The sequence below is a fragment of the Loxodonta africana genome, chromosome 26 (genome assembly GCF_030014295.1).
Source record: "Loxodonta africana isolate mLoxAfr1 chromosome 26, mLoxAfr1.hap2, whole genome shotgun sequence".
Lineage (NCBI taxonomy): Eukaryota > Metazoa > Chordata > Mammalia > Proboscidea > Elephantidae > Loxodonta > Loxodonta africana.
In genome coordinates, this window is record NC_087367.1 from 15,185,420 (window position 1) to 15,210,498 (window position 25,079).

The window sequence follows — 25,079 nt, forward strand, 5'->3', positions numbered from 1 at the left end:
TCTAAGACCAATCTCAATAAAACTTACAATATTAGTGTTTAGTGCCAGGGAGCAAAGGAAGCTTCAGGATGAAAATTAAAAGCAACCAGATAAAAATGTCAAACACAAACGCTGTTCACGATGAGTTTTGTCAAACGAAGCTTAGGATTCATGTGTCAGTTTTTGTTTTTACGGTTCCAGCTGTTATAAACCTTCTTAGAGACCAGAAGAACACGGAGAGTTTGAGGACCATCATTATTTGGGTTCAATTTTTGCTACAAAATGTAAATGTAAATACGATTCTTAATAATTGTTTTAAATCTAGCCATTTCTTCTTCAAAAGTTTTGTACTGTTTAGCATGGAGGAAAAAACCTGATGGATGCTTTCTCTGTAAGGTGACTGTATTACAAACAAGACTCTAATAGCAGACTAAAATTTAGTGCAGACCATCAAATGTGAATGGTACAAGGATTCTCCTCAGGTGGACCTCAGAAGTAGGCCTCTAATTTTTCTGATTTTAAATCAGAAGCGATGCTAACGGTATCACTTTAAGGAGTACTATCACTTTATCACTGAGAGAGGGAGAATTATGAATGAAATAATGAGAATGGATACGAATCAGAGGGAACTTTCCTTGGGTTAATTACTTGACTACAAAAATATATCAAAACTTCGAAAGAATTTCCTGATTTATATTAAAATACACTTCAAAAAGACCAAAGAAACACAAATTTAGTTGACAGGCTACAAAGGGATTGAGAAAAAGACGCAGTGAATATAGACTTAGGTGCAATTTCATGCTGGTGATTTTTCTTCCGTAAAATGTAAGCCACTGATATTTTAAGAAATTTTTTAGCCAAAAGTTGCATATTAATATTACACACAAACTAAAACATAAGTGACTTTTAGCAGTGTATACGTGCTTAAATAAACCCAAATATTTACATTTAAAACAATTTCCACTTGACGTACAAAAGTTTTGAAAACATAAATGCATTAATACTTTCTACAAAACTACAGTTAGAACATCAATTTGTTACAAGCATATAAAATATCAAGTGCTTTCTTGGAGTTTCAAGTTACCTCTTTATAACACAATCTTCTTGCATACAGAGCCCTTCTCCAATAATCATTATGGACTGTTTTGTTTTTTCAAGAGGTTTATTTTCCAGGTACATTAGAAGCTCAAGAAAATGAACCCAACAATTATGCAATATAATTTTATGTGGTAACAACTTAATTGCACATAATGCTTTAAAGCAGGTTTGGATGAAGTTCTCAAACACTTTGGTATATGCTCCTCAGGGACTCCTATCAGATTTAACAGGAATCCTAAGTCCCTTCAATCCCCATTCTGCTGTAAAATGGACAAGTCTTTGGTTCAAGTTCTACATTTTGGGCATTTATTAACAATTAAAATGGTCCCCAAACCAACAAATGGTGCTGATGTATTGTTAGTTCGCAAATGTCACTTTACCTGTCTCTGATGCAGTGGGCGGCTACGCACATTCGTCTACTACAACACATCATTGCTAGTTTCAATCTTTCACTTATAAGCAGAGAAGTCAATAGGTTTAGTCACTGTAACTGTTAATTTTCTCTGTTAAGATCTAAACTGTACAGTAATTTGCAGTAAGTATAGATACTGTTCCACAGTCTATGTGATTAGGATTGGAAAGATGGAGAGGCGTTAAATTTAGAGTTAGCTTTCTCTGGTAAGTCAGTATTAGACTGCATGAACTCTAAGAGGTTATCTAGTGAGCTTATTCAAAAACCCCAAACCATTCCATTTACAGGAGAAATTGTTGCAAATGGATAAAACAGCAGATCTACAAGGAGAACACCAAACATACTTTTTTATTAGCACAGCAAAGCAGCCATAACAAGGCCCAGCAAGCAGAAACATACACCAGCAGTCAAGGGGTTAGTGTTGCATACAAATATAGCTTCTCTTTTTGTAGCCTTGGCGATAGCCACATGGATGTAAAATAACATTCTGTAGCAGCAGGTAAGGAAACCAGGGAGCACTCACCAGTGGTACGGAGCACTCACCAGTGGTACGGAGCACATGAACAAAAGGACACAGGAACGGGGTCCACCACTTTAGTGCAAAATGTCTAGGACAGAACTGTAAATTCAGTTCAATACTAAGAAGCAAACACTAGAACTTCAACTTGGTATTACTTCCAAAAGAGCTCACTCAAGTAGTATTGCCTACTATTCTAAGTGACAAAAAGGTGCTAAGTAGAGTTATTTACAGATATGATGGTTGTACAGTACCTTTTACATCTGCAATTTAGTTTTCAGATTTTCCATTAAAAATTAACTGCACTGAAATTCTATAAATTATATTTAAGCAGTTCAACTATGAGCGTTTACAACAAAGGGATAAATACTGCCATCCGAATAACTAATTACAGTTTAACGAGAATCTCAACATCACAAACCACTGCAGTTATTATCATCTGACTCGTCTGGGCATCTTCCAGTCTCATTTTCCTCCCGGTTCGCAAACACATCAGGGGCAGAGGGAAAGATCTACCTTTAAGGAATCAACGACTCAACTGCACATGTCACCTTAAAAACACACACAGGACCAGGTTGCAGCAGCTATTCGAAACGCCTGTTGAAGTCAAAGCACTCATAAAAATCATTAATGCTTCGGATCTTTAAATAAAATTCTACCACTAACTTTTTAAGTCTGAAATGTTAAGAACTACCCTTTAGAAAACCTGGCTTACTGAACAGTACCTTTTGCAGAAGAGAAAAGGAGACTGACTACAAACTCTATCAACACTTAAGTGAACTGCACTATGCCCTTGTGGCCAGAAAATTGCATTTTTTTTCTTTTCTTTTTTTCTCTAAAAGGAAGGCAGTCTTTATTTTTTTGGACTTCTGAAGCTTGATATACAATAACTACAAACATCACTACTTTTGGAAGGTTATAGAAAAATTCTTAGAAAAAATAATTTCAAACATTAGTCACGCTGTTGAAATACCATCCAATAATTTGTTCTTCAGTAAGAAATAGAATTCTTCATAGCAAATGCCCCAGAGTTGCTTCGCTCAATTACGCTGGCCATTAAAAAACAAACCCTTAAGCTAAATAGGTAAAACATCTGTGTAGGCCTTACTGAACCCCAGTAGCTCTATCTCGGTTGTTTCAATAGGCACCACGTTTCTCTGAGGCACAGCAGATGGCATCTGACAGACACTAACACTAAGCTTACTACTGTACTAAACCCTAACACTGACACGTGTGCTTGCTTTAGGTGTGCTGCTGGAGGCACCCAGAAGCAGGTCTACTTAACGCCCTCTGGGGACAGGAGAGTTTACTTCGCCTTGACTGGCTCTCGTTCTAACCAGCGAACCCTAACTTTTTGTTTATAATGATACTCTTTTAAAAAATCCTGTAACATGGATGGTAAAGGGAGCCCATCGATTCCATCATACGTAGTGCACCTGCAGATGACGGCACGACAGATATACTGCAGGCTAAAAGGGAAAGTCCTATTCAGTGAGATAGTAAGCAAGGGTTCAAAAAACATGCAAGAACTGGGGTCTTTGTAATGTTCCAGGAGTCCTGTGACAGTGGAGGAGTGAAACACACACGGGTCGTGGGCATCAAAACTAAAGTTGTGATTCCACTGCTCAATTCGGGCGTGCAGGGATCGGTTGTAGCGCCGGAAGCTCACAGAGAAGAGGTAGTCCTCTTGCGCGGAGTCCCTGAGCAAAAATGTGCCTTCGGGTTTCCCTTCGAGAAGGGCTTCTGCTTCATAGCGGTCCATCACTCCCCAGTAACAGGGATTCCCTGTAATTTGAAGCAAATCGGGCACGAGGCAGTGTATGTAATCAATCTGCGTGTGCACTTTCCAAGCTCCCTGCCTGCTAACGTGGGTGTGGCTGTCGCCAGACACCTGCCGTTGCTTTTGCCTACGGGACTGCAAACAGAGCGTGGTTGTGTCCTCTTCAGAGTCACAATTAGCTTGTGGAACTGAAGAACTGTCCCCACTTATTTCAGTCATTCCAGGAGCTAACTTTGGTCCCAGTTTATATAATGGATTAACCTGTGCAGTAGCTTCAAATGTGTGTATTTGTGCATTGGGAGGGGGGTCAACCCCTTCTTCAATACTAAGCCGTCTTCTCTCTCTAAGTCTATCTTCTTCATCTTCTGTAGAAACCAAAGATGGGTCAAATGTATCAAAAAATGTTGAATGCGGGCTTACAGGAGCCGTATGCTGTTTAATTAAATGCCATTTTTGGGCTAAATCTGAGCCAGCGGGAAAAGGGCATTTCTCAAGCATTAATTCAGAAAGATGTATTTTTCTTTTATTTGAAAAGGGTTTTGACTGCTTGTTGTAAGTTCTCATGGGAAAACACAACCCAACAGTATCCTGCAGCCTTTGTCTCAGAGAGCGACTTCCCCCCGTTCTGCTGGCAACGCTGTCCATGTCATGGACAGAGCTTACGCCATATCGCCTCTCTCTCCTTTGAAGTCCACTTCGAGTTCTACCAAACTTTTTATCAGAATCCAAGGAACTCTGGGTCTTTGTAGAACAGGAATGTTTTTTCTTCCCGCCCCACGGAGCATGCCGAGAGTAGGAGTCTCGTCGTGCGAGTCTTGTGCCCGGGGTGGTGACACACGGGTCATTCTCCTTTTCGATGCTTATTTCAACAATCTGAGGGATTTCAGCAGCACAGTTTTGGCTTCTCCTTGAAGGATTCTTTGAAGGGCTTACTGCCAGGTGTAAGGCAACGTTTTCTCTTAAGGGACTGCTCTGCTGCTGAGGAGCTGAGTCTTCTCCACTGGTGTTTTTCTCTTTGACAGACGAACATCTGTTGGAGTTCACGGCCATATTTTCACTACGGCTTCCTCCCTCATGACTGAAGAGATTCTGGCACCTGTATTTGAAGTTATTCCACATTTTCCCCACTTTATCCATTGATTATAAGATCTAAAGACAAAGTGAAAAAAGGAGAAAAAGAAATTAATCAAAGTGGTATATGAAAATAGGACAGTACCCATCCTCTTCTCATGGGGAATCTCAGTGACATTGGTCAAGAGCTCATTTTACGTTGTCCTGCTAAAGTGACGAGGCAAACGTTCTGCTGGTAACAGGAAAGAGTGGCCCTGCACCATCACTCCAGCTGGTCCTCGCTCTCCACTTCCTTTCAGACAGCATACTCAGAACTCAGGTGAAAGAAACAAACCCTCTCAATTAAATTCTACACTCTTTTCCTCATGCATCAACCTAATTTCATTATCACAGTGATTTCCGTCTTCCTACTTCAGGTAGCTGCAGTATTGCTTCAAGAAGTATAAAGGGAAAATACGATCTGTATTACTGAAATGATCTGTTTCAACTTTTCAAGTTATAATCAGAAAACCACATTCGTGTAACCCATTAAAATTAGTTAAAAAATAATTAAGTTGTAATTTCTCCAATTTCACTTATCTATCCCTCCACCCCCAAATCTAGTAATCTAAAGTTTACAGGTCACTTGTGAAAACTCTGTACCTTCCCTCCCCACCCTACAATGTATCAAATTTTATCTATGGGTTTGAAAAGGCAGAGTAGAAAGGAAGAAGGAGGGAAAAAAAAAAAATAATAATAAGCTATTTAGGTTTAAGCGGAAAGGTGTCTTTAACCTTCCAAATTCTTAATCCTGGTAGAGTTTAGAAATAATAAAGTACTAGAATAAAAAACCATGATAAAGTAGTAATTGACAAAATACATGCAATCTGGCATCTCTCTTCTTACTCCTTTTTTAAAATATTAAAGCAGCTTGTGGCACTTTACAAGTAAATTATTGTAAGACTACGTCAACAGGCACACTGTCTCATCTAAGTAACCTGAGAGTTGACATAAAAAGAAACGGAAAAAATTGAAATTTAAAATTCAAACCAGTTTTTTTCACACTATGACAGCAGAAAACTATTATTTAAAGGGTCTCTTTTCTCCATTTTGCTATTTAATAAATATGGCACTTTAAATTTTTTTCACGTTTATTACGGTGGCACAGTGGTTAAGAGCCTGGCTGCTAACCAAAATGTCAGCAGTTAGAATCCACCAGCCAGTCCTTGGAAACCCTACGGGGCAGTTCCACTCTGTTAATATTCAGTGTTTGTATAAATTGCATGAAATTCACATATGACCATGTGAATATTGTACAGAGCTGATCATTTTTTTCTTTCTTGTATAATCATTTTTTAAAATTGTGCTTTAGATGAAAATTTACAGAGCAAATTAGTTCCTCATTCAAAAATTCATCCACAAATTGTTTTTGTGACATTGGTTGCCATCCCTGCAATGTGTCAGCACTTGCCCTCCTTCCACCCCGGGTTTCCTGTTTCCATTCCATTCCATTCCTTGCCTTCCCGTCTTTGCTTTTGGGCAGGTGTTACCCATTTGGTCTCCTATACTTGACTGATCTAAGCAGCACGTTCCTCACGTGTGCGCTGTTTTACAGGCCTGTCTAAACTGTGGCTGAAAGGTGGACTTAGGAGTGGCTTCCGTTCTGAGTTAGAAGGGTGTCTGGGATCAGTCTCAGGGTTCCTCCAGACTCTGTCAGCCCAGCAACCATTTGTTTTTCCTGAAATAACTGCCTCTTTTTTTGTTTGGTTTTCTCTGTATCCATTGCATTCCTCTCAAATTCTTTAACATAACTGTAAAAGAACTCTCAGTAAGGTCGAACACCGCCTATGCAGTGTTGCCCCACAGCTTCCCTTCACCATTATTCTGGCAATTCTCTTCACCTCTCCTGAAAATGTTCTGTTTTTATCCTCATGTTTTTGATTCTTTGAGAGTAAAGTTCTAGACTGAAAATAATTCACCCTCAGCATTTTGAGGGCATTACTCCAACTGTTTTCTACTTTTCAGGGTGGCTGTTGAGAAGGTCAATACCATTCTAATCCTGAGTTTTCTGTATGTGACCTGCTTTTATTTTATGAAAAGAATCGCAGCAGCTTCTCTTTATCCTTAGTGTGGGCCTCTGTCAATCGCTGAGTTGAGCCCTTCTTCCCTCCTGACAGTCCTTTTCATTAGACACGACGCCTCTTAGATTGAGCTTTTGACTATCTTATCATTTTCTTTCCTAGTTTGCATTTCTTTTCCTTTTCTACTTTCTGGTTGTCTTGTTCAGCTTCACTTTCTATCTTTCTACCGCAGTTACAATTTCTCCTGTCACCATTTTAATTTCTAAGAGTGTTTCCTTGTTCTCTAAATGTTCCTTTTAATAGCATCTTACTCCAGTTTCTTGGATGTAATATCTCATTTCTTCAAGGATACAAATCGTTAAAATGTTTAAAAAGTTGTTTTATCTGCTAATATAAATATTTTTGTCTGATGATCCCTGGCTGTCCATTAGCACTAAAATGCCGATGAGAAGTTCTGTCTGTGTGGGTGAGGCGTGTAAACTGCTTGTGCTGACCCCATGTTACGCCATGTGACAGAACTGCCCCATAGTGTTTCTTAGGCTGAAATCTCTACAGGAGCAGATCACCAGGTCTTTTGTCCCACAGAGAGACTGGTGGGTTAGAACTGCCGACCTTTCAGCCAGCAACCAAGTGCTTTAACCATTGAGCCACCAGGGCTCCTTTTAGCTTTACTAGAACGGCAGAAACTTTGTTTAGCATCATGGCAACATGCAAGTCTCAACGAACAGATGGCTGGTGGCTACAGTTCAGGTGCACTTGGCAGGAGTGTTACGGGGTCTCCCACATGAAGGTGAGAATCCTACCTCTGAACCATCGCTGTTCTGAGAATAGGGGAAGGGAAATGGTGGGGTCTTAACCTCAACATCCTGATTTTCACGTAGTCCTAGTTTTTTAAAAAGATGTTCCTGTTTCCAAAAGATATCCCAACTTCAGCTATGACTTGACCTATTAAATTTCTCCAAGCTCTGATCTGTAGTTTTATCCAAATAAAGGCACGACTCTCTTGGTTGACGGAGAGAACATGGGAGTCTGATATCAAAGAGACTTTCAACCAGTACTGTTTTCAGTTCCATACTTTCCCCTTACCTTCTGAGGCAACTGGCTCCTCCAATTTCTGAGCCAGCAGTACTAATTAATTAGCCTGCTTCCTTTCAACATCCCCCTTTGCAGGTACTCTGATCAGCTCTCCCAGTTCTGTTCATTTCTCTATCTGCTTCTACCAAAAAACTGTTAGTCAGTCTGGCCTGCTTCTGTCTCCTATTTGCTTTCTACTTGTGGGTTTGTGTCTTATGCCTTTTTTACTCCTTTTCTTTCAATTTAGTGGGGTTTCAGGAGGGAACAGAGGTAAAATGCTTTTATGTTCAATCTGACACCTTGAACTGGAAAGTACCGTTTTCATTGTTAAAGAGGGTGTAATAACGGGAAGGAAAAAATGCCAATGGTGATTCACAGAGGAGCCCATGAAAAAACCAGGAAGGCATTTTAACTATCTTCCTACTTACCATGTCAAAGTTTGTGGTTCTTCTGTTCTAAAGTTTATTAGAAATTTGTTCAGGCTAGAGCTGAAATCCTCTGAGATCTAAATTACAACTATTATTTTATGGTTTTATGTAAAGTTACACAGGGCTAAAAAAATGTTGTTTTTTTTCAATTGCATTGATTTTAGAATGAAAGCTCATTATCCATTATAATCTTTCACATTTCTATACATGCATAATTAATTATCCTTAAAACTATCCAAAGCTAACTTCTAAAAAGTCATTCTTTCCCCCAAGGACAATCACAATTTCAAACTGGTTTTATAATGCTATTGTAAGTCAAGTGACTTTTTGTTGAAAAATGATATTTAACAGGATAGGCTATAAATCAGAATTATGGAAAATTAGAGGTCAAATTCCATTACTATGAAAATTTACATACATAAAGAATTAATATAGTCAATGGCCCTCTCAATGCCAAGCAGTATTGATTACAAATTCTTACCAAACAAAATAATTGGAATAGTTTCCAGGAGTTCATTTTAATGGAATTTAACCCATACTTTATTAGAAATAAGTTAAATTCAACAAGTTTTAAGACTATATTGCATGCCATACCAAAAAACCAAACTCACTGCTGTTGAGTCGATTCCGACTCATAGCAACGCTATAGGACAAAGCAGAGCTGCCCCATAAGGTTTCCAAGGAACGGCTGGTGGATTTGAACTGCTGACCTTTTGGTTGGCAGCTGGAGCTCGCCGCAGCTCTTAATCACTGTGCCACCAGGGGGGTTGCCACGGTGCGTAAAAACAGGGCAAATTTGACCCAACTCAAATCCCTCCTCTACTGTTCAGGCTATCTTATTTAGCCAGGATAATACCTTTCCAACACAAAGTCATTCCGCGACAGTAACAAATGCTGGGACACATGCACTGATTAAAGTTTCTGTAACAAATTCAAGCACAGGCAATTTAGGAGACCCAAGTTTTGACGGATATTTTCGTGGCATTTCAGTAATTTTTTGAAAAAGATAATAGAGTGTTTAAGAGTGTTTAATAGTAAGACTGAGCCACAAATCTAGGAACGTATGGTTATCACAGCTATAGCTCTTAAAAGAGTCAACCATTTGGGTTTTTTTTAGATTCTTTTAAAATTATTTATATACTTTACTATGACATGGTCTCTATTATCCAGTGGATGGCTATTTAGCCTTTATACTTTTATTTAATGTTAAGTTGAACCATATAAAACTGTTTTATGGGTAAAAAAAATGGTCGACATTGACAACTTCATATAATTCAGCCCCAGAATTACACTATGAAAACGTAATTAGTGCAGTAATCGATGTACCTGTGCACGCAAAGAAATGTAGAGCCTACTTACCTAACACTCAGATTCTTCTGTTCCTACAGGCTGAGTTATATTTTACTGAGTCACAGTTATGTTTGTTTCCAAATCTGTGTGTGCCATTTTTATTTGTTACTGTATTTATGTGATTTAATTAAATGTTACTTAACCTAATGAAATGCGGGGCAGTGGGGAAGACTAAGGTGAATGAAATATTCAATAAACGTAAGATATCTGACAAGAAAATGGTTCAAAACCTTGGAAAAAGCATTGGAAACATCTACAGGGATTCAGAATACATCAAAAGAGTCTAAATTCTTATTCTACTTAAAAAACTCACTGGAAATCTCAGGTGATACATTATAGGAATGGTTTCTCTAAGACACACAATATGGAACTGCAACCAGTAGACCCATCTCAAAGAAAAGGTTTTGGTTCCTTGCAAAAATGGTGCAGTGGGGGAGTCTGATCTCCTCTAACTTCACAAGGGGGCAGGAGAATCAAGATCAACAGCCCTAGGTTGATTCCTATGAGGCAGAGGTCAGACATACTGTCTCTCTCCAACCTTTTTACCATTTCTGACAACAGCTGTCTGTCTCTCCCACGGCACTCTCTACTTCTCTGCTGGGTTCCATAAGTTGTTGCAATGGCCACACAGAACTCACAGACCATAAGCACAGTTATGTTTATTAGGGAAGTAACAGGTTACAATTCAGGATCAGGGACAACTCAGGACACAGTTCTTCAGCCAGGACAGCTTCTTGTGAGTGCCCACAGACAGGCCTCTCCCTGGCCCACAGCCTCTCGGTCCCTTGGGCTTCTTGGGCTGGCCCTGCCTCTGCCCTCTTGGGAAAGTGTTACAAAGCTCTTTAGCTCTGCCAGTAAGTGCCCAGAGGCACCCCACTTCACCAATAAGCCTCAACCTGAAGGCACTCAGCTCTCTCATTCTGTGGGCCAGAAGGCCCAACACACTGTCTTCTGTTGGTCTCCTGCTTCTGCTGCTACCTGTTCTATGCCATGCTTGCCGCTGCTTCTGTCTCGCACCATCTCCGATGTTACAACTCTCTGTCTCTAGGGTCTAGGAGGTTCTCAGCACAGGGACTCGGGCTCCAGATGACACACTTCACTACCATCTCTTCTTCTTGGTAGTAGTGAGGTCCCCTCTTTTGGCCTCTGGGATGGCTCATTTTAAGGCTAGCAGGATGGAAAACTGACCAATCCCCTAGTTAGGGTTCCATACCCCTTATTTGCATAGTTTCACCTCCCACAAGAATGTCACGCACCTTATCTGCATTATTAGCAAGCTGTTCAATCCCCTTGGTGGGCCAGGAGCACCTTATTTGCATAGTCCCACCCAATCATTTGGTAGGAATTACGAGACCGCAGCAAGAAAGGCCATATAAAAGTGATCTACTGTACTGCACTCCATCAAAAGATTGACAAATGAACACAGTTATATGCTTAAAGTTAGGGTAAAATATTTAAGGTATAAAAAAAACTTTTTTTTTTAATCTCTTGTTACGGCTTCTTGCTTTATTCAACTTTATAAACTACTGCTCCTGACTCAATCAAATGAAAAGCATCTATCGATAACTATTTAATTACAGTTTGCAGTAGTGCCGGGGGGAAACTGCACATAGTCCTAATGATAACAGGAAGACATGAGATAGTTTGGGAGCTGGTGATCAAAGAAGTCTTCTCTAAAAAGGTGATATTTTTTGGAAAAACTGCCCTGAAGGATGAGTAGGAATGAATCAGAATACTGTTCTACAGGCAGAGGGAAGAGACCTGCACAGGTCCTGAAGCAGGAACGAACATGGCATGAACGGTGGCTGCAGTTAACATAGCGTAAGTGAGTAAGTGAAGAGTGGCCAAGATCAAACTGGAGAGGCAGGGCTCATAAACCAGGTAAGAGAACAAGAACGGATTTTGGTGCTACACTGAAGACTACTGCATGACTCCAACAGCTCAGCTAGGGTAGTGACAGTGGAGATGGATATGAGGTGTTTAAAAGTCAACATCTACAGGGCTGATGACTGATTGGAAACAGGGAATGAGGAAGAGGGAGGTGTAAAAAACGTCTGGCTTGGACTAATGGTGGATGAAGACGCTATTTCAGAGATAGGAAATACAAGAGAAAGAGCACTTCCGGCAAGTGGAGAGTTGAAGAGAGTTAATAAATTTAGAAGATGCTGTGGTTGTATCTGTCATTAAGATAACTAAGGGAAGGTTCATCAGTCTACTAGTGTATGTTCATATAATGGAATGCTATAAATGAACTATAGCTATTTGCATCAATACCCATGAATCTCAAAAAATTTAATGCTTAGAGAAAAAATGATACAGATGAATACATAGATTATGAATCAATTTATCTTTGAAAAAGGCAAACCTAAAAATATATTGTTTAGGTACACACACATATATAATTTAAAAAACCAAGGGAATTTCACCAAAGTCAGGATAATGGTTACCTTAGGGAAGGGGTGGGACGATAATGAATCAAGGAGAGACACTGAGAAGGCTTCTAGAACACTGGTAATTTGCTATTTCTTAGCCTGGGTAAAGGGAATGTGACTATTTGTTCATTAACTATTCTTTAGACTGTACTGAAATTCTATACACATTTTCCTATACATGATACACTGGATAATAAAAATTTTAAAATTATACAGGCCACATTTTCATCTCAAAAGGAATTAATAACCGAAGACTCAACAAACAAAAAAAATACTAAAAAATAGAAAACTCTTTTAACTGTTAGGTGAGAGACGATTTCAAAACGGCAAGTTACAGATTACTTAGGAAATGATTTATCAGTAATATTTTGGGGATATTTTTCTGCATGGTAATTTGGCAGTAATTTATCAAAATGTTCTTATTCTCTATCTGGGAAGTTACATATTCAAGTCCAGGCATTTAACCTAAAGCAGGCAGTGTCTAAACAAAACAAAACCCCAAAGTTCCATGCCCAAATGAATTTGGAAAAACCTGAACTAAACAGGTTTCTTTAATGTAGTGCAAGAGTTAGCAAACTTTTTCTATAAACGGCGAGGTACCACATAAATATTTCAGGCTTTGTGGGCCACATTGTCTCCGTCACAACTACTCAGTTATGCCACTAGAGCCTGACAGGAACCACAGACAATACGTAAATGGATGAGAGTGGTTGGGTGTCAATAAAACTTCACTACAGCCAGTTAAATTTAAATTTCATATCATTTTCATGTGTCACCAAATAGTCTTCTTCTGACTTTTTTCAACCATTTAAATATGTAAATACCATTCTTAGCTTGGCGGCTGTACAAGAGATAGCAGGCCAGATCTGGGCTGTAGTTTGCCAACCCTTGCTAGAGTACATCACTAAGCCTGTAATGTTCACCAACGGTGCAGGCAACACTATTCTAAGAAGATAATCTCAAGGACGTAAAGATAAAGGCATCTGGATGGTAGCTGGACTATTACTTTATAAAAGTGAAAAAAGTAGATGCTTTTTTGGTAAAAATGAAACATATACATATTATAGAATTAAAACACTACATAAACATACACAGACAAATCTAACCCTGACTTGAAACCCGTCACTCAGAGATACACACTGTGGATATTCTGACGGAAGCGACATGACGGCAACTAACAACATGCTGATAAACACCTTTCCATGCTTTTTCTTTTCTGCAATAAGGTGTACACAATCTTCTCTTATAATTAAAAGAAAAAATCGCCTTTGTGTCCGTGGCTTTATTTCTCGCTTCTTGTAAAGTGTATTTTTCTCTTTTTTTTAGTTAGCTGTGTCAGAGACAGGATCAGACTACTAAAAGAGAACAACCTCTGGCAGCCATATTTTAAAAAATTGATAATAAAACAGACAAAGCTCTGGAAAGCTTAATCATGAAAAAAGAGACTACCTACAACTGACGGGGTGGTGGCTGTGATGAGTTTCCGTTAGTGAGAGCTAGCCACATGCCAGACACCCACAGGTATCCTTCTTCCCCAGCAATCCTCTGAGTAATAATTATCTCCATTCTATTGATGTAGAAACTAATATGACCGAGAGATTAACGACCTGGCCTGAAGTTTCTTCTATTGTTACTAACCTTCTCAGACTGTCAACCTTGAACCCATTTGGGATGTGTTTATTAGCCACTCTTAAGTTTGAGGAGTTTCATTAACAAGTTCTTTAAAACCTAAAAGAGTGCACCATTTTTCTCTTTTTTCAACTACTGCAGATCAGGTGAAGGACAAAACACTTCTCAAATTATTGTGTAAAGCCAGCATAACTCTGATGGTAAAAGTGGACAAAGGCAGCACAAACACTCAAAACTACTGGCCTGTTCGATTTGAATTATAAGTGAACAGAACTCTGACCAAAAGAATGCAGAGTTAGGGAACAATCACAGGCCTACTGTGAAAGTTTTGGTGTCTCTACTCCATGCCTATCGACTATGAAAGTCCTAAGGGTGTTATGGTACCGTGGTAAATAATGGATCTATGTGACTAAGTTCTGCTTTTCTAGAGAACTACTTTTAACCATACGGTCAGTCACGAATGTGTTTGTAACCATATGCATAATCAAGGAATGAAGTTCAGGAAGTTCTTATATTCCTCTCTACAGATTGAGAAAAACATAGTAGCTCTTTAAAAAAAGGAAGAAAGAGGACATAAAATCAAACTGAAAAGTCCCAGTATAATACACTACTCCCCAACACTTCAATGAATGGTCTGTTTAAGAGCAATTTCTTCTTCTAATAAAGAACAAGTATCTCAATTTTGCATCTCCCTTTCTTAAAATTCACCCACACAATTCTAACTCACAGTACCACATAGCAGGGCTCCAGGACCAGTCAAAATCCCGCCCTCAGGCTCAAACCCCAAGGAGAGACACCATACGTGCTTTGCTTAGGGCAGAATGAAAAGGGCAAAGCAGAGGGTCAAAGGCTCTAGGGTTTGAATTCCAGCTTTACCACTGGCGACTGTCACTACCTTATGTATAGAATCTGCTGAATCACAAACTTCTATGCTATTTCCTAGGAAACACTGTGGGAATTTCAGTGTCCCTAAGCACTGGAAGCTACACAGCTCATCTGCAACACAAACTAAGCATAGCTAATCCGTGCAGTACTGGCCAAGGCCCAAGAACTTAGCCCTTATTTTTTTCTTCTTCAAAATTCCTTCTTCATCTGTCGAACACTGCCTCAATTTAGAATTTACCCTACAGATACTACATACTAGGAAAGCATAAAATCCTAATAAGTTCTGCTTCATATTCTACGAAGAAAGTGTCTTATGTAACATACTAACAAACACACCATTCACTGAGACGTTTCTCATCTGGCCAGCGTTCCTGGCTGACGGTAGCGTATCACAGATGACAGACGCTTGAGATTCAAAGGAACCTAAAGCCAAATTCAAGCACTGTCACTCACTAGCGGTGTGAAATCTAAGTCTCCGGTCTTTCCCTCTAAAAATAGGAACAACTCCTTCTCTTTTGCAAGTGTTTTTCAGAGGAATACAGGACACGAGGTAAGTACAGTGGAGCATGTGACAACCAGGTGCTGCTGAGTCAACCCGTACCTGGTGACCCCATGTGTGACAGCAGAAGTGCACTCCACAGGGTTTTCAATCGCTGATTTTTCAGATTTAGACTGCCAGGCCTTTCTTCTGCGGCATCTCTGGGTGGGCCTGAACATCGAACCTTTTGGTTAGCAGTCAAGCGCGTTAACTGCACCACCCAGCGAGCCTGAGCACATAATAAAAAAAAACAAACCCATTGCCGTCGAGCTGATTACAACTCATAACTACCCTACCCTACAGGGCAGAGCAGAACTGCTCCACAGGATTTCCAGAGAGTGGCCGGTGGATTTGAACTGCCAACCTCTGGTTAGCAGCTGCAGATCTTAACCACTGTGCCACCAGGGCTCCTGAGAATATAACAGGGGCTCAAAAACAGTGGTTTCTATTAAACAACCAACCCAAGACAAGAAAAGATACATGTTGGTGACAGAGCAAGAACCAAGGTTATTTTACGAGTAGGAAGGGATTATCGGTGAGCCGTTGTTAGTTGCCACCGAGTCAGCTCCAACTCATGGCGGTCCCACGTACAATATAGCAAAACATTGCCTGGTCTGTGCCATCTCCATGATTGCTGGTATGCTCAAGCCTGCTGTCATAGCCATGGTGTATTTTGAGTGCCTTCTAATCTAGGGAGCACATTCATCTTCCAGCACTACACTGGACAACAGTCTGTTGTGATCTGTAGGGTTTTCATTGGCTCGCCTGTCTTAGTCTGGAAGCTCCACTGAAACCCATCCATCACAAGGGACCCTACTGGTATTTGAAATACCGGTGGCATGCCTTCCAGCATCACAGCAACACGCAAGCCACTACAGTACAACAGATTGATAGATGGGTGGTGGACTGGTGAGTTTGTCTTGCCTCTATCTCCCACCACCAGGAAGGTTACTTCAGTTAGGCAAACCAAACAATCTTACTAAGCAGAGTGGAAACCCTGGTGGCATAGTGGTTAAGTGCTATGGCTGCTAACCAGAGGGTCAGCAGTTCGAATCTGCCAGGGGCCCCTTGGAAACTCTATGGGGCAGTTCTACTGTCCTATAGAGTCGCTATGAGTCGGGATCAACTTGAGGGAACTGGGTTTTTTTTTTTGGGGGGGGGACTAGTATTGCTGGGACAAAGCCTTTTGGGTCAATTCAGCACTGCCCCCTACAGATCATGCTTCCTAGAGCACAGGGCATCAAAATCACCCACAAATTTCCCTTTATACCAAAAGGCAGTTAAAAAATAAAAGAGTGAATGAACAACAACAAAAAAAAAACAACCAAGCAAAAGAGCTCTGGGTTGAGGAAGCTGGTGGATCAGTCACTACATTGCCCAGCCTTAACCCAGAAAGAGAGTCTCTGATGTGGGGAAGTGCTTAACAGTGAGCTGACCATGATCCTGCTAGTAATTTACAAAGAATACTCTGTTACCAACGGTAAGGAGACACTTGTGATCTGGACCATTTCCTTCTCTAGGAAGGACACCATTTATAACCCCAGCAGATTAAACACCATTTATAACCCCAGCAGATTAAACAAAGTATCATAAGAAATACAAAGACTCTAAGGACTAAAACTGTAGAATTTTTTTATAACAACGCTTTCCTTTCACTCTTCCTGTTAAGAGTAACGCTTAGAATACATTTATCATCTTTTTACACACTTACTGATACCACTCTTCTGTGCCAAATTTTAGGCCTGAAGAAAACTAACGGGCTTCAAATAATTTTGATAGCTCATAATGAAACCAACCAAAACTAAAAAAAAAAAAAAAATCAAACCCCATCGCAGTTGGGTTGATTCCAATTCATAACTCATTGCTGTAGAGTCGGTTCCAACTCACAGCAACCCTACAGGACAGAGGAGAAGAACTGCCCTATCATAGGGCTCCCAAGGAGCAGCTGGTGCTAACCTTTTGGTTAGCAGCTAAACTCTTCAACTACTGTGCCACCAGGGCTCCTCCGACTCATAGCGACCCTACAGGACAGAGAACTGCCCCATAGCATTTCCAAGGCTGTAAATCTTTACAGAAGCAGACTGCTACTTCTTTCTCCCACAGAGCAGCTAGTGGGTTTGAACCATCAACCTTTTATATAGCAGCTGAGTGCTTAGTCACTGCACCACTGGGGCTCCTTTAAAGAAACCAAGAAATAAAGAAATCAGGACAAATAGTTTCCCTTTTTTGGATCCAGCCTCTCCATCACTGTAACAAAAAAAGAAAACGTACACATCTCAAAATTATTCTTTAGAAAGGTATCTGGGAAGGGCACTGGGAGAGGTAAACAGCGAGGAAGAACACACTTTCACCATTTAAGAAAAGCAATGTCAAGGGAGGCATGCTGCCCCAAATTGTAGACTAAGAATTCTGAGTAACACACCCTGGGATTGTGTGTTACATATTATCATATAATACATAATTTTATTTTAAAAATAGGACAATCATGTAAACATCTTTAGCTTAAGAGACCTGCAATAAAATCTCACCTACCAAAAGCTGGGAAACCAGTACACTGAACAATAAAAATACGTTCATTTTAATATTGAGCACCCACGTGTGGAAGGCATTACGACAAAGTCCAAGCTTTCAGAAGAGAATGCTTTAAGTCCTTGCGCTACTCCTATTTACTCTAAGTTGACCCACAATTTGAGCCAACTTTATTCTCTGGACACCAAGTGCACAGCTGCCTGCTGTGGCTGTATGCCATCAGGTCCGTTCCGACGCACAGCAACCTGACAGGGCATAGCAGAACGGCCCCAAAGGGTTTTCTAGGCTGTAGTCTTCATGGGAGTAGATCATCAGGTCTTTTCCCCCATGGAGTGGCTAGTGGGTTTGAACCACCAACCTTTCAGTGAGCAGCCAAGCTCTTAACCATGGCAGCACCAGGGCTCCTTGCACAGCAGCTCAGATACTGCAAATCAGAAAGCGGGTGGGGCTGAGGAGAGAAGAGCAGTCCTGTGTTCAAGTCCACTGACCAGAGCAAGAGAGAAGACCAAAAAAAGCCCTTAAGATCATAATTTCTTGGGTCATAAATTACATGGATACATATTTTAAGACAGAAAAAAAGGTGAACAAATAGAGATAAAAACAGATTTAAAGGATAAGAGACCATTATGAACAACTTCAAGCCAACAAACTAAAACAACTTAGAAGAAACAGCTTCAATTTTTAGAAAAATATAAATTACCAAAACTGACTCAAGAAGAGATTAAAAAATCAATAGCTTGTAATCTTTAAAGACTTTGCATCAGTAATTACACAAACTTTGCACAAGGAAAACAGCAATCTAAGCATGTTTCCTAGGCAGGAGGAGCTATTCTAACAACTTTGATGTCCAATCACTCGTGGCCAGAGCAAGAAGTTAGGGTCAAAAGAGAAGCGACCACCAGTAAAATAAGTCAAGAAAAAGAAATAAAGGCATATAAATTGGAAAGGAAGAACTAAAACCGCTCATTTGCAGCTTATATGACTGTCCACATAGAGATCCTAAGGAATCTGCAAAAAAACCCAACTCCTAGAATTAATAAGCAAGTTTAGCCAAGTCACAGGATACAAGACCAGCACAAAAAGCAATCCCATGTCCAGATACTAACAGCAAATGTGTGGAAACCACAATTACAGAAGATAAAACACAGACCATGACTTTAAAAGGCAAGGAAACAGCTGTCGGGGTATTTTTTTCAAACGATTCCTTTAGCCAGAGTCCTAAGTTCTTCTACCCGCTCCAGAAGGATGAAGCTCGGAGGTGACTTCCAACAGCCTAGAGTTACAACAGCCTTCGTCCTGGCCCGAGGGCCTGGTGAGGTGCAGCGCGTGAGCAGCCCACAGACCACTTCCGCAGCCTGCCAGGTCCGTCCCCGCCTCTCCATCCCCACGGCCCCTCCCCCAGGCTCGGTGTTCAGCACCTTTTGCCCAGATTAATTGTGACAGCAGCCGAACAGTCTGCCGTCCTCCACGCACTGTCCTCTCTGTAAGACCTGTAATATCGATTCCAGGGTTTCGAGCTTCAAAGAAAAAGTCAAGGAGCTCTGTATGCCAGGGCCAGAGGTCCCCACTTCAAGGACTGCACACAAAGGCAGCAACCAAAACAACAATTACAGTGAGGAATATAAAAAAACAAGTTAAAAGTAAGGTATATAAAGACAATATAGCTGAAATTGTATCATCTGAAGATGATGGTGACCAACTGGTTGTTTTTATGTGTACAAAGAATCTTTCTCTAAAAAGAAGAATTCAGACTGGTCAGGTCACTCTTTAATCCTTCTTAAGACTAAAACAAAGAAACTCTCAGGAAAAAAAAATTAAGTGGTTAAAAACGTAAATAAACAACCAAAAGAGATTTGTGAGGAATCTTTCAGGGGAGATGTTAAGGAGGGTAAGCAACCTTCTGTCTCTAGCCAGGCCAGGTACTCCGTCCTCTGCAAGAAGTGAATTAGCTAACCTCAAAGACCTGCCATTTCTTTATATTAGAATTTAAAACACAAGCCTAGCGCTCCACAGACAGACTCAAGTTATTTAAGGTCTAGCAGCAGCACAGAAGCTACAACTCTGTTTCCGATCGTACTTCTCTCCAACTACCTGAACAGCCTCGTGTTTTCTAAATAGTCATGTTTCTGATCCGGTGCAACTTTAATGCTGAATTCAAACACGACAGGTTTAGTGCCTGCTGCAGAAATACTTAATATAAGCAACGTTGTTCTGTCAACTTAAGCTTTCTGCTCCCTGCCCTCCCCTCAGAAACTTCCTACCCAGTTTTAAGGTATAGTTATCTCCCACAAACACAGCTTAAAACCGACTTCCCTTACAGGGAAGACAAGGAAGTTCAAATAGTTTCCAAGAGGAATGGAGCCGTTTAAAGTACAGCTAATTCTCAATATACTCTGATAATGAAGGAGGTGGTGCTTCATAAAAACCAAAAAATTCTTAGACATTCTGCCAGATCTGACATGAGGTTAAACCCAAAACCCAGTGCCGTCGGGTCGATTCCGACTCACAGCGACCCTACAGACAGAGCAGAACTGCCCCAGAGAGTTTCCGAGGAGCGTCTGGGTTAAGATTTATTATTTACTAAAATGGCTTATGTTACAACTGTTTGAAGTGTAGCAAGTAAAAAGGGTTTGTCACGGCTTGCAGGTAACCCACTTACATGGAGTAATTCTCCATCTTGTCAAAAAACAAATACGACTTTAATTTTCACAATAAAAATACCAAATTTTCAGTTAAACACTTGGACTCAATAATTGCCATTTTTCAGGTACTAACTAGAAACCACAAATACACATAAATCAAAATCCAGTAAAAAAAACCTTAATTATTGTCTTGAAAGGGCTGAAGTTTAAGGAACATCTAACTACCCACCAAGACTCTCTACGTCTACCCTTTACCAAATCAGTTCATCAGAAAGATACAAAGTTGGTCTGTATTGTTTTGAATCCTTATGGAAATACTTTATCAGAATGATAACTTAATATTATGCCATCAACTTTTATTAAGAGTTCGTTAAAAAAACGGTCTTGGGTCATTCCACGTTCTATAAAAATGCTATGAATGATCTCATCCCTCACATAAAGATTTACACAGAAAATTCATCTTTGACTTTCCTGCCAATTCCTCTCTTAAAAAACTGATGGCATTCCTTTAAGCAGGCAATGAGAAAAACAACCCATTGTGTTCCTTCTCTCTCTGCCATTGCTAACAGGAACCCAAATGGGAAGGCCTTAATTTAAATTTCTGATATACTCTGAGATGCGTCCCCCCGCTCCCAGTTTTACAGCTCTTGATCAATTGTCATTAAGCTGAATGTCCCAGTATAGGTTTATTGTCAATCATCACAATGTTTTTTTCTTTTTGGAAGTAGACAGAAATAAAAATAAAGTTAAGGTCAACTTTTCCGAAACTAGAAAACTCCACACTTCCACGTCTAAAATTCAGTGATCTCAAATGGTCCTCTAAGAGGAAAACAGGTAAGAATTTCAGTGGAGTATAAAATCAGATAAAACTACCACAAAAGGTTGGCGGTTTGAATGCACCCAGAGGGGCCTTGAAAGTAAGGCCCGGTGATCTGCTTCCCAAAGGTGACAGCCTTGAAAATCCTATCGAGCAGTTTCTACTCCGCACACATGGAGTTGCCGAGAGCAGGAATCGGCTCGACGGCAACTAACACCGACATGACTTCTCAAAGAAAAGGTGGGCAGGTCTATTTAAGCAAATCATAGAGGGGAAAAACACACACACAAAAGGAAATGTTCAAAAGACTTAATGACATAAAACTGGGAACTTCTGAAGGTCCACAAATATAAACAAAGGGCCAGTGACAAGTGGGGTAAACCATATCAACACACGACTAAGTGTGAATATACTGAACAACTCTAACAGAAAATGGGCAAAGGAGATGTCCAGGAAAAATAAAAATCAGACGTATACTTGGCCAATAAAGAGATAAAAATGGTCATTCTTGGAATTCATCAAAAACATGCTAATTAAAATGTGATAAAATTTTCACTTATCAACTTGGCAAAGCTTGCTTTTCTTTCTTTTACACTTTAATGGTACTATCTAGCATGGATATTGAGAAATTAGTATTTTCACAGACCATAAATCAGCATGCCATCTCAAGAAGAAAATTTTACAACATGTATGAAAGCTTTAAAAATATGCATACCTGTTGACCCAGGGTTTCACAACTAGAAATTTACTCCAAGAAAACAATCTGATAACAACACAAGATTTATATACAAAAGATATTCATCATAGCATTAGTTACATTCGTGAAAAACTGGCAACAACCACGTTGTTGAGTTACGTCATAGACAACTGGTAAACTGTGGTACGTTCATGTCATGAAATACTAGAAGGATATTAACAACACGTTTCTGGCTAAAAATGTTCATGATACTAAATGAAAAATGGTCATAAAATTGTTGCCCAAGTGTACCTCAAGGAAATTGGACCTGGGAGCCTGGTTTGACTCCAAGGCTGCCCCAGGGAACAGAGCAGCAGGAACCTGTGGGCCCTCATCCTACCGCTCCACCGTTAATGCCACGCAGCAACTCCCTGAGTATCGGCTCTCGGGGACGGCCTCCAGCCACCAGCTGGTCTCTCTGCCCCAGGGAACAGAGCAGCAGGAACCTGTGGGCCCTCATCCTACCGCTCCACCGTTAATGCCACGCAGCAACTCCCTGAGTATCAGCTTATGGGGATGGCCTCCAGCCACCAGCTGGTCTCTCTGCCCCAGGGAACAGAGCAGCAGGAACCTGTGGGCCCTCATCCTACCGCTCCACCGTTAATGCCGCGCAGCAACTCCCTGAGTATCGGCTCACGGGGATGGCCTCCAGCCACCAGCTGGTCTCTCTGCTCCAGTACTCTGTAGCCTTTTTCTGCATCATAGCTTCGACCTTCTCACACCTTCAGCTAACCCCTGATCTGTATCACAGGTACGGCTTACCTCTTTCTCTCGGCCTTTCAAATTCTGCTTCCACTGCTTAACCGTCACATTTCTGTATTTATGAGTTTTCTCCCTCATCATGCGTATCTTTATAGTAACCACCACGCCGTCATACTTGTCTATCCTAGTTGCTGATTCGGACCCACGGTGACCACATGTATGTCAGGGTAGATGTGTGCTTCCAAGAGTTTTCAAAGGATGATTTTTTGGAAGTTAGACTGCCAGGCCTTTCTTCCAAGGCATCTCTGGGTGGACTTGAGCATCCAGACGTAAAATGAAAAGCGAGAATACTAGCCAATTAAGTCTTGGGACAACCTGATTTAACTCGATCCCACCTGGACAGAATTTCTTGTTGGAGGGGGCTGGCCAGTAGCTGGGCTAGGACTAGTTTCTTTGATTTGGGTACCCATTCCAGTTCACTCACCTATGGTCAAGATACCATCACCCATAATACAGAGCACAGCTGCCATAGTTCACTCCTTTGACAAATGTTTCCCTCAGGCATGGAAATAACAGGAGCTCAAATTGGTGTGACAATATATAATAAAGAGATTTAAATACTTTAAATCTCTTATTGCTGGAATAAGACTAAAGAGATATTATTAAATCCTTTAGTCTTATTACAGCATTTTATAAATTGTGTTCCCCGGAATTCTAGTACACTACAAGATATTAAGAGGTATTCTACAAATAGTGATTTCATGTTCAAATAAGTTAATGCTTTACATAAGATTTTTATGAGTGCTGGGTATTGTCAAAAATAAAATTTCCACAAGATTAAATTCGTGTACGAACTCATAAGCTTTATTCGCAATTTATGAATTGGCGGGGCATCTGGTCTGGAAGTCAGACAAGAGCTCCAAAGGACATGTGAAGAGGCCACAGTTATACGGGCAAAGTGGTGTGAGAATGAGGAAGTTAACAACAGTCAAAAAGTGATTGGTTAGTTTGAAGTTCCTTTCCTTATACAGCACACCAGGAACTTTCTTAGCCAGGTCCTATCACAGCAGAGCTAAGGCGGCAAGCGAGGACTGGTTGACTTAGGTTTTGGCTCCTGGGAAGGTCAGGCATTAATGGGAAACGGTAACTAGCCGGGTTTTGGTTTGCTGATGTGGGGTTTAGCACAAGTGACCCCATCTTGGGCCTAGAATAGTCAGATTAACAGTATATTAATGAGCACTGTGAGTCTCTGAGAGAGGATATCCTCCTGAGCAGTTATTTTCCAAACTTATTTGATCCTGGCAACCTTGTTAAGACTCACAGGACACTAATGCTCTGTGGATCAGTTTGGAAAATGCTGTCAGATAGTGTTGCAACTTTCCCCACATCCAGAATCCACCATGATATTAGTTTCTAGAAGCAGAGGCTTGTTCTGTGCCATGTTTGGTATATATTAGATGCTGAGAATATGAATATTTGAGGAACTAAGTCATTAACATGGAGCCTGAGGGAAAAACAGGAAATAGACAACTGAGTGGGAAAAATAAAACCAAGAGGTATACCATTTCTGGTAATAAGAGATTAGGATTTCCAGACAAACCCTCCTGCTGAAAACAACTATTCCCAACTTAAACAACAAAAACAAAAAACACCCTGAAGAAAAATGCCTGACAAGTGGCTAGACAACTGCTAAAGGAAATTTTAGGGGCAAGTGGGAACCCAGAGAGGTAATGGCAACCCCCCAAAGACACACTGGGCCTGGTAGCAGTTGCAGATAGATCTCAGCCAATTAGGTCTTAGGTTTCACAGTGGCCTCAGAGCATGAGGGGGACAAATGCCAGGGCACAGGCCCCTCAAAAGGCGGAGAGTCCAAGGGAACTCCTTCCCCACATTAAAGTGGGACCCCAAAGGGCTACAACTTCAAGGTAATGAAACCTAAACCCCAATCCACCCCCCCAGGAAACTGTAGGAGAGGTTGTTTTAGCTCATGTGGGAAAACGGCAGGGAGTGCTTCCAGGAAATGTGTCCCTAAGAGGCCTGACTAGCCTGTGTAGAGATCTGCAGTGTTGGTTTGCATGGATTTGATAAGCCAGGGAACGTGAAACAGCAAAATTCTTTCAAAATATTCCTGGGCTAGTGATACCTGAAGACAACAAGCAGAAGAAAACCTAAACCTTCTCTGAAAGAAGACCCCTTCATTCTAGGCCTCGAAGAATATGCACAAGTAATTTTAAGGACAATAAGCAGTATACACAGTCACATATCGCGTTGTGTAAATCTGCTGCAAAGAGCCTTTTTAAAATATTGAGAAGCAAAGACTTGGCGCACCTGACCCAAGCTATGGTATTTTCAATGGTATCATATGCTTGTGAAAGCTGGACAATGAATCAGGAAGACCGA

General features: G+C 40.6%; 1 protein-coding gene across 2 annotated transcripts in view; it reads right to left on the bottom strand.

Annotated features, from left to right (window-relative positions):
• Positions 1–658: 658 nt before the first annotated feature.
• The window catches only part of SOCS5 (suppressor of cytokine signaling 5), a 60,516-nt gene continuing 36,095 nt past the window's right edge, over positions 659–25,079 (bottom strand). For both annotated transcript variants that reach the window (XM_064277135.1, XM_064277136.1), the window contains exon 2: positions 659–4,935. In XM_064277135.1, coding sequence (XP_064133205.1) covers positions 3,313–4,923 — 1,611 coding nt within the window. In that variant the 5' untranslated portion in view covers positions 4,924–4,935 and the 3' untranslated portion in view covers positions 659–3,312. The remainder of the gene's footprint in view (positions 4,936–25,079) is intronic.